The sequence below is a fragment of the Coregonus clupeaformis genome, unplaced genomic scaffold (genome assembly GCF_020615455.1).
Source record: "Coregonus clupeaformis isolate EN_2021a unplaced genomic scaffold, ASM2061545v1 scaf0050, whole genome shotgun sequence".
Classification (NCBI taxonomy): Eukaryota; Metazoa; Chordata; class Actinopteri; order Salmoniformes; family Salmonidae; genus Coregonus; species Coregonus clupeaformis.
In genome coordinates, this window is record NW_025533505.1 from 336,515 (window position 1) to 349,028 (window position 12,514).

Below are 12,514 nucleotides of genomic sequence, written 5' to 3' on the forward strand. Positions count from 1 at the left end.
CACCCTGGTCTACGGTAAAACAGCATCACAGAACTGAGATCAAGAAAATGTGGTCCTCTGTAGCTCAGCTGGTAGAGCACGGCGCTTGTAACGCCAAGGTAGTGGGTTCGATCCCCGGGACCACCCATACACAAAAAAAAATAATATGTATGCACGCATGACTGTAAGTCGCTTTGGATAAAAGCGTCTGCTAAATGGCATATTATATTATATTATATTAAGAATAGTAACTTGTATGGAGAGGGTCTGTCCACTACAGAGTCAGGGTCCAGGAGGAAGTGCTTCTGGGTAATGTGTCCCGTGGCCGTATCTATGGTAACCACTGGGAAGCCCATCTGAAGGATCCAGCGGTTCATGATGTCATGCACTGTGTGAGGTAGACTCATCCCTGGAGTGGTGATGACAGCCTGTCAGAGGATTACACACATAACAACACCTTAACACACACAATGATAGAGAGTCCACAGGCACCCTGTAAGAGGTGGACCCATCTCTACGGTCCTTCAAGACGCATTTTAACCACAGGCACCCTGTAAGAGGTGGACCCATCTCTACGGTCCTTCAAGACGCATTTTAACCACAGGCACCCTGTAAGAGGTGGACCCATCTCTACGGTCCTTCAAGACACATTTTAACCACAGGCACCCTGTAAGAGGTGGACCCATCTCTACGGTCCTTCAAGACACATTTTAACCACAGGGGGTTTTCCACACACACATAAATTGCACACACGTTACCCAATGATATTGAATATTCATTTTAGCAGTAAGTAAATTGTAGATCGAAAATTTAATAATAGAGAAATAGTATAGAGGTATATTTATCATACTCTATCCATGGTAGAAAATGGGACTTACTTTCTGAAGATGATCCCAGAGATCTGAATACACTGTGTTGTTGAAGGCAAACTCATTCAGGTACGACTACAGAGAGAGAGAGAGTGAGAGAGAGAGAGAGAGAGAGAGAGAGTTACTAAGACAGGCTCTGATTACTGTACTGTAGTTACTAAGACAGGCTCTGATTACTGTACTGTAGTTACTAAGACATGCTCTGATTACTGTACTGTAGTTACTAAGACAGGCTCTGATTACTGTACTGTAGTTACTAAGACAGGCTCTGATTACTGTACTGTAGTTACTAAGACAGGCTCTGATTACTGTACTGTAGTTACTAAGACATGCTCTGATTACTGTACTGTAGTTACTAAGACAGGCTCTGATTACTGTACTGTAGTTACTAAGACAGGCTCTGATTACTGTACTGTAGTTACTAAGACAGGCTCTGATTACTGTACTGTAGTTACTAAGACAGGCTCTGATTACTGTACTGTAGTTACTAAGACAGGCTCTGATTACTGTACTGTAGTTACTAAGACAGGCTCTGATTACTGTACTGTAGTTACTAAGACATGCTCTGATTACTGTACTGTAGTTACTAAGACAGGCTCTGATTACTGTACTGTAGTTACTAAGACAGGCTCTGATTACTGTACTGTAGTTACTAAGACAGGCTCTGATTACTGTACTGTAGTTACTCACTAAGACAGGCTCTGATTACTGTACAGTAGTTACTCACTAAGACAGGCTCTGATTACTGTACTGTAGTTACTAAGACAGGCTCTGATTACTGTACTGTAGTTACTAAGACAGGCTCTGATTACTGTACTGTAGTTACTAAGACAGGCTCTGATTACTGTACTGTAGTTACTAAGACAGGCTCTGATTACTGTACTGTAGTTACTAAGACAGGCTCTGATTAATGTACTGTAGTTACTAAGACAGGCTCTGATTACTGTACTGTAGTTACTAAGACAGGCTCTGATTACTGTACTGTAGTTACTAAGACAGGCTCTGATTACTGTACTGTAGTTACTAAGACAGGCTCTGATTACTGTACTGTAGTTACTAAGACAGGCTCTGATTACTGTACTGTAGTTACTAAGACAGGCTCTGATTACTGTACTGTAGTTACTAAGACAGGCTCTGATTACTGTACTGTAGTTACTAAGACAGGCTCTGATTACTGTACTGTAGTTACTAAGACAGGCTCTGATTACTGTACTGTAGTTACTAAGACAGGCTCTGATTACTGTACTGTAGTTACTAAGACAGGCTCTGATTACTGTACTGTAGTTACTAAGACAGGCTCTGATTACTGTACTGTAGTTACTAAGACAGGCTCTGATTACTGTACTGTAGTTACTAAGACAGGCTCTGATTACTGTACTGTAGTTACTAAGACAGGCTCTGATTACTGTACTGTAGTTACTAAGACAGGCTCTGATTACTGTACTGTAGTTACTAAGACAGGCTCTGATTACTGTACTGTAGTTACTAAGACAGGCTCTGATTACTGTACTGTAGTTACTAAGACAGGCTCTGATTACTGTACTGTAGTTACTCACTAAGACAGGCTCGGATTACTGTACTGTACTCACTAAGACAGGCTCGGATTACTGTACTGTAGTTACTAAGACAGGCTCTGATTACTGTACTGTAGTTACTAAGACAGGCTCTGATTACTGTACTGTAGTTACTAAGACAGGCTCTGATTACTGTACTGTAGTTACTAAGACAGGCTCTGATTACTGTACTGTAGTTACTAAGACAGGCTCTGATTACTGTACTGTAGTTACTAAGACAGGCTCTGATTACTGTACTGTAGTTACTAAGACAGGCTCTGATTACTGTACTGTAGTTACTAAGACAGGCTCTGATGACTGTACTGTAGTTACTAAGACAGGCTCTGATGACTGTACTGTAGTTACTAAGACAGGCTCTGATGACTGTACTGTAGTTACTAAGACAGGCTCTGATTACTGTACTGTAGTTACTAAGACAGGCTCTGATTACTGTACTGTAGTTACTAAGACAGGCTCTGATTACTGTACTGTAGTTACTAAGACAGGCTCTGATTACTGTACTGTAGTTACTAAGACAGGCTCTGATTACTGTACTGTAGTTACTAAGACAGGCTCTGATTACTGTACTGTAGTTACTAAGACAGGCTCGGATTACTGTACTGTAGTTACTAAGACAGGCTCGGATTACTGTACTGTAGTTACTAAGACAGGCTCGGATTACTGTACTGTAGTTACTAAGACAGGCTCTGATTACTGTACTGTAGTTACTAAGACAGGCTCGGATTACTGTACTGTAGTTACTAAGACAGGCTCTGATTACTGTACTGTAGTTACTAAGACAGGCTCTGATTACTGTACTGTAGTTACTAAGACAGGCTCGGATTACTGTACTGTAGTTACTAAGACAGGCTCTGATTACTGTACTGTAGTTACTAAGACAGGCTCTGATTACTGTACTGTAGTTACTAAGACAGGCTCTGATTACTGTACTGTAGTTACTAAGACAGGCTCTGATTACTGTACTGTAGTTACTAAGACAGGCTCTGATTACTGTACTGTAGTTACTAAGACAGGCTCTGATTACTGTACTGTAGTTACTAAGACAGGCTCTGATTACTGTACTGTAGTTACTAAGACAGGCTCTGATTACTGTACTGTAGTTACTAAGACAGGCTCTGATTACTGTACTGTAGTTACTAAGACAGGCTCTGATTACTGTACTGTAGTTACTAAGACAGGCTCTGATTACTGTACTGTAGTTACTAAGACAGGCTCTGATTACTGTACTGTAGTTACTAAGACAGGCTCTGATTACTGTACTGTAGTTACTAAGACAGGCTCTGATTACTGTACTGTAGTTACTAAGACAGGCTCTGATTACTGTACTGTAGTTACTAAGACAGGCTCTGATTACTGTACTGTAGTTACTAAGACAGGCTCTGATTACTGTACTGTAGTTACTAAGACAGGCTCTGATTACTGTACTGTAGTTACTAAGACAGGCTCTGATTACTGTACTGTAGTTACTAAGACAGGCTCTGATTACTGTACTGTAGTTACTAAGACAGGCTCTGATTACTGTACTGTAGTTACTAAGACAGGCTCTGATTACTGTACTGTAGTTACTAAGACAGGCTCTGATTACTGTACTGTAGTTACTAAGACAGGCTCTGATTACTGTACTGTAGTTACTAAGACAGGCTCTGATTACTGTACTGTAGTTACTAAGACAGGCTCTGATTACTGTACTGTAGTTACTAAGACAGGCTCTGATTACTGTACTGTAGTTACTAAGACAGGCTCTGATTACTGTACTGTAGTTACTAAGACAGGCTCTGATTACTGTACTGTAGTTACTAAGACAGGCTCTGATTACTGTACTGTAGTTACTAAGACAGGCTCTGATTACTGTACTGTAGTTACTAAGACAGGCTCTGATTACTGTACTGTAGTTACTAAGACAGGCTCTGATTACTGTACTGTAGTTACTAAGACAGGCTCTGATTACTGTACTGTAGTTACTAAGACAGGCTCGGATTACTGTACTGTAGTTACTAAGACAGGCTCTGATTACTGTACTGTAGTTACTAAGACAGGCTCGGATTACTGTACTGTAGTTACTAAGACAGGCTCTGATTACTGTACTGTAGTTACTAAGACAGGCTCTGATTACTGTACTGTAGTTACTAAGACAGGCTCTGATTACTGTACTGTAGTTACTAAGACAGGCTCTGATTACTGTACTGTAGTTACTAAGACAGGCTCTGATTACTGTACTGTAGTTACTAAGACAGGCTCTGATTACTGTACTGTAGTTACTAAGACAGGCTCTGATTACTGTACTGTAGTTACTAAGACAGGCTCTGATTACTGTACTGTAGTTACTAAGACAGGCTCTGATTACTGTACTGTAGTTACTAAGACAGGCTCTGATTACTGTACTGTAGTTACTAAGACAGGCTCTGATTACTGTACTGTAGTTACTAAGACAGGCTCTGATTACTGTACTGTAGTTACTAAGACAGGCTCTGATTACTGTACTGTAGTTACTAAGACAGGCTCTGATTACTGTACTGTAGTTACTAAGACAGGCTCTGATTACTGTACTGTAGTTACTAAGACAGGCTCTGATTACTGTACTGTAGTTACTAAGACAGGCTCTGATTACTGTACTGTAGTTACTAAGACAGGCTCTGATTACTGTACTGTAGTTACTAAGACAGGCTCTGATTACTGTACTGTAGTTACTAAGACAGGCTCTGATTACTGTACTGTAGTTACTAAGACAGGCTCTGATTACTGTACTGTAGTTACTAAGACAGGCTCTGATTACTGTACTGTAGTTACTAAGACAGGCTCTGATTACTGTACTGTAGTTACTAAGACAGGCTCTGATTACTGTACTGTAGTTACTAAGACAGGCTCTGATTACTGTACTGTAGTTACTAAGACAGGCTCTGATTACTGTACTGTAGTTACTAAGACAGGCTCTGATTACTGTACTGTAGTTACTAAGACAGGCTCTGATTACTGTACTGTAGTTACTAAGACAGGCTCTGATTACTGTACTGTAGTTACTAAGACAGGCTCTGATTACTGTACTGTAGTTACTAAGACAGGCTCTGATTACTGTACTGTAGTTACTAAGACAGGCTCTGATTACTGTACTGTAGTTACTAAGACAGGCTCTGATTACTGTACTGTAGTTACTAAGACAGGCTCTGATTACTGTACTGTAGTTACTAAGACAGGCTCTGATTACTGTACTGTAGTTACTAAGACAGGCTCTGATTACTGTACTGTAGTTACTAAGACAGGCTCTGATTACTGTACTGTAGTTACTAAGACAGGCTCTGATTACTGTACTGTAGTTACTAAGACAGGCTCTGATTACTGTACTGTAGTTACTAAGACAGGCTCTGATTACTGTACTGTAGTTACTAAGACAGGCTCTGATTACTGTACTGTAGTTACTAAGACAGGCTCTGATTACTGTACTGTAGTTACTAAGACAGGCTCTGATTACTGTACTGTAGTTACTAAGACAGGCTCGGATTACTGTACTGTAGTTACTAAGACAGGCTCTGATTACTGTACTGTAGTTACTAAGACAGGCTCTGATTACTGTACTGTAGTTACTAAGACAGGCTCTGATTACTGTACTGTAGTTACTAAGACAGGCTCTGATTACTGTACTGTAGTTACTAAGACAGGCTCTGATTACTGTACTGTAGTTACTAAGACAGGCTCTGATTACTGTACTGTAGTTACTAAGACAGGCTCTGATTACTGTACTGTAGTTACTAAGACAGGCTCTGATTACTGTACTGTAGTTACTAAGACAGGCTCTGATTACTGTACTGTAGTTACTAAGACAGGCTCTGATTACTGTACTGTAGTTACTAAGACAGGCTCTGATTACTGTACTGTAGTTACTAAGACAGGCTCTGATTACTGTACTGTAGTTACTAAGACAGGCTCTGATTACTGTACTGTAGTTACTAAGACAGGCTCTGATTACTGTACTGTAGTTACTAAGACAGGCTCTGATTACTGTACTGTAGTTACTAAGACAGGCTCTGATTACTGTACTGTAGTTACTAAGACAGGCTCTGATTACTGTACTGTAGTTACTAAGACAGGCTCTGATTACTGTACTGTAGTTACTAAGACAGGCTCTGATTACTGTACTGTAGTTACTAAGACAGGCTCTGATTACTGTACTGTAGTTACTAAGACAGGCTCTGATTACTGTACTGTAGTTACTAAGACAGGCTCTGATTACTGTACTGTAGTTACTAAGACAGGCTCTGATTACTGTACTGTAGTTACTAAGACAGGCTCTGATTACTGTACTGTAGTTACTAAGACAGGCTCTGATTACTGTACTGTAGTTACTAAGACAGGCTCTGATTACTGTACTGTAGTTACTAAGACAGGCTCTGATTACTGTACTGTAGTTACTAAGACAGGCTCTGATTACTGTACTGTAGTTACTAAGACAGGCTCTGATTACTGTACTGTAGTTACTAAGACAGGCTCTGATTACTGTACTGTAGTTACTAAGACAGGCTCTGATTACTGTACTGTAGTTACTAAGACAGGCTCTGATTACTGTACTGTAGTTACTAAGACAGGCTCTGATTACTGTACTGTAGTTACTAAGACAGGCTCTGATTACTGTACTGTAGTTACTAAGACAGGCTCTGATTACTGTACTGTAGTTACTAAGACAGGCTCGGATTACTGTACTGTAGTTACTAAGACAGGCTCTGATTACTGTACTGTAGTTACTAAGACAGGCTCTGATTACTGTACTGTAGTTACTAAGACAGGCTCTGATTACTGTACTGTAGTTACTAAGACAGGCTCTGATTACTGTACTGTAGTTACTAAGACAGGCTCTGATTACTGTACTGTAGTTACTAAGACAGGCTCTGATTACTGTACTGTAGTTACTAAGACAGGCTCTGATTACTGTACTGTAGTTACTAAGACAGGCTCTGATTACTGTACTGTAGTTACTAAGACAGGCTCTGATTACTGTACTGTAGTTACTAAGACAGGCTCTGATTACTGTACTGTAGTTACTAAGACAGGCTCTGATTACTGTACTGTAGTTACTAAGACAGGCTCTGATTACTGTACTGTAGTTACTAAGACAGGCTCTGATTACTGTACTGTAGTTACTAAGACAGGCTCTGATTACTGTACTGTAGTTACTAAGACAGGCTCTGATTACTGTACTGTAGTTACTAAGACAGGCTCTGATTACTGTACTGTAGTTACTAAGACAGGCTCTGATTACTGTACTGTAGTTACTAAGACAGGCTCTGATTACTGTACTGTAGTTACTAAGACAGGCTCTGATTACTGTACTGTAGTTACTAAGACAGGCTCTGATTACTGTACTGTAGTTACTAAGACAGGCTCTGATTACTGTACTGTAGTTACTAAGACAGGCTCGGATTACTGTACTGTAGTTACTAAGACAGGCTCTGATTACTGTACTGTAGTTACTAAGACAGGCTCTGATTACTGTACTGTAGTTACTAAGACAGGCTCTGATTACTGTACTGTAGTTACTAAGACAGGCTCTGATTACTGTACTGTAGTTACTAAGACAGGCTCTGATTACTGTACTGTAGTTACTAAGACAGGCTCTGATTACTGTACTGTAGTTACTAAGACAGGCTCTGATTACTGTACTGTAGTTACTAAGACAGGCTCTGATTACTGTACTGTAGTTACTAAGACAGGCTCTGATTACTGTACTGTAGTTACTAAGACAGGCTCTGATTACTGTACTGTAGTTACTAAGACAGGCTCTGATTACTGTACTGTAGTTACTAAGACAGGCTCTGATTACTGTACTGTAGTTACTAAGACAGGCTCTGATTACTGTACTGTAGTTACTAAGACAGGCTCTGATTACTGTACTGTAGTTACTAAGACAGGCTCTGATTACTGTACTGTAGTTACTAAGACAGGCTCTGATTACTGTACTGTAGTTACTAAGACAGGCTCTGATTACTGTACTGTAGTTACTAAGACAGGCTCTGATTACTGTACTGTAGTTACTAAGACAGGCTCTGATTACTGTACTGTAGTTACTAAGACAGGCTCTGATTACTGTACTGTAGTTACTAAGACAGGCTCTGATTACTGTACTGTAGTTACTAAGACAGGCTCTGATTACTGTACTGTAGTTACTAAGACAGGCTCTGATTACTGTACTGTAGTTACTAAGACAGGCTCTGATTACTGTACTGTAGTTACTAAGACAGGCTCTGATTACTGTACTGTAGTTACTAAGACAGGCTCTGATTACTGTACTGTAGTTACTAAGACAGGCTCTGATTACTGTACTGTAGTTACTAAGACAGGCTCTGATTACTGTACTGTAGTTACTAAGACAGGCTCTGATTACTGTACTGTAGTTACTAAGACAGGCTCTGATTACTGTACTGTAGTTACTAAGACAGGCTCTGATTACTGTACTGTAGTTACTAAGACAGGCTCTGATTACTGTACTGTAGTTACTAAGACAGGCTCTGATTACTGTACTGTAGTTACTAAGACAGGCTCTGATTACTGTACTGTAGTTACTAAGACAGGCTCTGATTACTGTACTGTAGTTACTAAGACAGGCTCTGATTACTGTACTGTAGTTACTAAGACAGGCTCTGATTACTGTACTGTAGTTACTAAGACAGGCTCTGATTACTGTACTGTAGTTACTAAGACAGGCTCTGATTACTGTACTGTAGTTACTAAGACAGGCTCTGATTACTGTACTGTAGTTACTAAGACAGGCTCGGATTACTGTACTGTAGTTACTAAGACAGGCTCTGATTACTGTACTGTAGTTACTAAGACAGGCTCTGATTACTGTACTGTAGTTACTAAGACAGGCTCTGATTACTGTACTGTAGTTACTAAGACAGGCTCTGATTACTGTACTGTAGTTACTAAGACAGGCTCTGATTACTGTACTGTAGTTACTAAGACAGGCTCTGATTACTGTACTGTAGTTACTAAGACAGGCTCTGATTACTGTACTGTAGTTACTAAGACAGGCTCTGATTACTGTACTGTAGTTACTAAGACAGGCTCTGATTACTGTACTGTAGTTACTAAGACAGGCTCTGATTACTGTACTGTAGTTACTAAGACAGGCTCTGATTACTGTACTGTAGTTACTAAGACAGGCTCTGATTACTGTACTGTAGTTACTAAGACAGGCTCTGATTACTGTACTGTAGTTACTAAGACAGGCTCTGATTACTGTACTGTAGTTACTAAGACAGGCTCTGATTACTGTACTGTAGTTACTAAGACAGGCTCTGATTACTGTACTGTAGTTACTAAGACAGGCTCTGATTACTGTACTGTAGTTACTAAGACAGGCTCTGATTACTGTACTGTAGTTACTAAGACAGGCTCTGATTACTGTACTGTAGTTACTAAGACAGGCTCTGATTACTGTACTGTAGTTACTAAGACAGGCTCTGATTACTGTACTGTAGTTACTAAGACAGGCTCTGATTACTGTACTGTAGTTACTAAGACAGGCTCTGATTACTGTACTGTAGTTACTAAGACAGGCTCTGATTACTGTACTGTAGTTACTAAGACAGGCTCTGATTACTGTACTGTAGTTACTAAGACAGGCTCTGATTACTGTACTGTAGTTACTAAGACAGGCTCTGATTACTGTACTGTAGTTACTAAGACAGGCTCTGATTACTGTACTGTAGTTACTAAGACAGGCTCTGATTACTGTACTGTAGTTACTAAGACAGGCTCTGATTACTGTACTGTAGTTACTAAGACAGGCTCTGATTACTGTACTGTAGTTACTAAGACAGGCTCTGATTACTGTACTGTAGTTACTAAGACAGGCTCTGATTACTGTACTGTAGTTACTAAGACAGGCTCTGATTACTGTACTGTAGTTACTAAGACAGGCTCTGATTACTGTACTGTAGTTACTAAGACAGGCTCTGATTACTGTACTGTAGTTACTAAGACAGGCTCTGATTACTGTACTGTAGTTACTAAGACAGGCTCTGATTACTGTACTGTAGTTACTAAGACAGGCTCTGATTACTGTACTGTAGTTACTAAGACAGGCTCTGATTACTGTACTGTAGTTACTAAGACAGGCTCTGATTACTGTACTGTAGTTACTAAGACAGGCTCTGATTACTGTACTGTAGTTACTAAGACAGGCTCGGATTACTGTACTGTAGTTACTAAGACAGGCTCTGATTACTGTACTGTAGTTACTAAGACAGGCTCTGATTACTGTACTGTAGTTACTAAGACAGGCTCTGATTACTGTACTGTAGTTACTAAGACAGGCTCTGATTACTGTACTGTAGTTACTAAGACAGGCTCTGATTACTGTACTGTAGTTACTAAGACAGGCTCGGATTACTGTACTGTAGTTACTAAGACAGGCTCGGATTACTGTACTGTAGTTACTAAGACAGGCTCTGATTACTGTACTGTAGTTACTAAGACAGGCTCTGATTACTGTACTGTAGTTACTAAGACAGGCTCGGATTACTGTACTGTAGTTACTAAGACAGGCTCTGATTACTGTACTGTAGTTACTAAGACAGGCTCTGATTACTGTACTGTAGTTACTAAGACAGGCTCTGATTACTGTACTGTAGTTACTAAGACAGGCTCTGATTACTGTACTGTAGTTACTAAGACAGGCTCTGATTACTGTACTGTAGTTACTAAGACAGGCTCTGATTACTGTACTGTAGTTACTAAGACAGGCTCTGATTACTGTACTGTAGTTACTAAGACAGGCTCTGATTACTGTACTGTAGTTACTAAGACAGGCTCTGATTACTGTACTGTAGTTACTAAGACAGGCTCTGATTACTGTACTGTAGTTACTAAGACAGGCTCTGATTACTGTACTGTAGTTACTAAGACAGGCTCTGATTACTGTACTGTAGTTACTAAGACAGGCTCTGATTACTGTACTGTAGTTACTAAGACAGGCTCTGATTACTGTACTGTAGTTACTAAGACAGGCTCTGATTACTGTACTGTAGTTACTAAGACAGGCTCTGATTACTGTACTGTAGTTACTAAGACAGGCTCTGATTACTGTACTGTAGTTACTAAGACAGGCTCTGATTACTGTACTGTAGTTACTAAGACAGGCTCTGATTACTGTACTGTAGTTACTAAGACAGGCTCTGATTACTGTACTGTAGTTACTAAGACAGGCTCTGATTACTGTACTGTAGTTACTAAGACAGGCTCTGATTACTGTACTGTAGTTACTAAGACAGGCTCTGATTACTGTACTGTAGTTACTAAGACAGGCTCTGATTACTGTACTGTAGTTACTAAGACAGGCTCTGATTACTGTACTGTAGTTACTAAGACAGGCTCTGATTACTGTACTGTAGTTACTAAGACAGGCTCTGATTACTGTACTGTAGTTACTAAGACAGGCTCTGATTACTGTACTGTAGTTACTAAGACAGGCTCTGATTACTGTACTGTAGTTACTAAGACAGGCTCTGATTACTGTACTGTAGTTACTAAGACAGGCTCTGATTACTGTACTGTAGTTACTAAGACAGGCTCTGATTACTGTACTGTAGTTACTAAGACAGGCTCTGATTACTGTACTGTAGTTACTAAGACAGGCTCTGATTACTGTACTGTAGTTACTAAGACAGGCTCTGATTACTGTACTGTAGTTACTAAGACAGGCTCTGATTACTGTACTGTAGTTACTAAGACAGGCTCTGATTACTGTACTGTAGTTACTAAGACAGGCTCTGATTACTGTACTGTAGTTACTAAGACAGGCTCTGATTACTGTACTGTAGTTACTAAGACAGGCTCTGATTACTGTACTGTAGTTACTAAGACAGGCTCTGATTACTGTACTGTAGTTACTAAGACAGGCTCTGATTACTGTACTGTAGTTACTAAGACAGGCTCTGATTACTGTACTGTAGTTACTAAGACAGGCTCTGATTACTGTACTGTAGTTACTAAGACAGGCTCTGATTACTGTACTGTAGTTACTAAGACAGGCTCTGATTACTGTACTGTAGTTACTAAGACAGGCTCTGATTACTGTACTGTAGTTACTAAGACAGGCTC

The 12,514-nt window shown here is 40.0% G+C and overlaps 1 protein-coding gene across 2 annotated transcripts in view; it reads right to left on the minus strand.

Annotated features, from left to right (window-relative positions):
• LOC121555638 (aminopeptidase N) overlaps positions 1-12,514 on the minus strand; it is a 152,475-nt gene that overhangs the window by 24,188 nt on the left and 115,773 nt on the right. For both annotated transcript variants that reach the window (XM_041869465.2, XM_041869464.2), the window contains exons 10-11: positions 858-923; positions 232-407 (exon numbers count right to left, since the gene is read on the minus strand). In XM_041869465.2, coding sequence (XP_041725399.1) covers positions 232-407; positions 858-923 — 242 coding nt within the window. The remainder of the gene's footprint in view (positions 1-231; positions 408-857; positions 924-12,514) is intronic.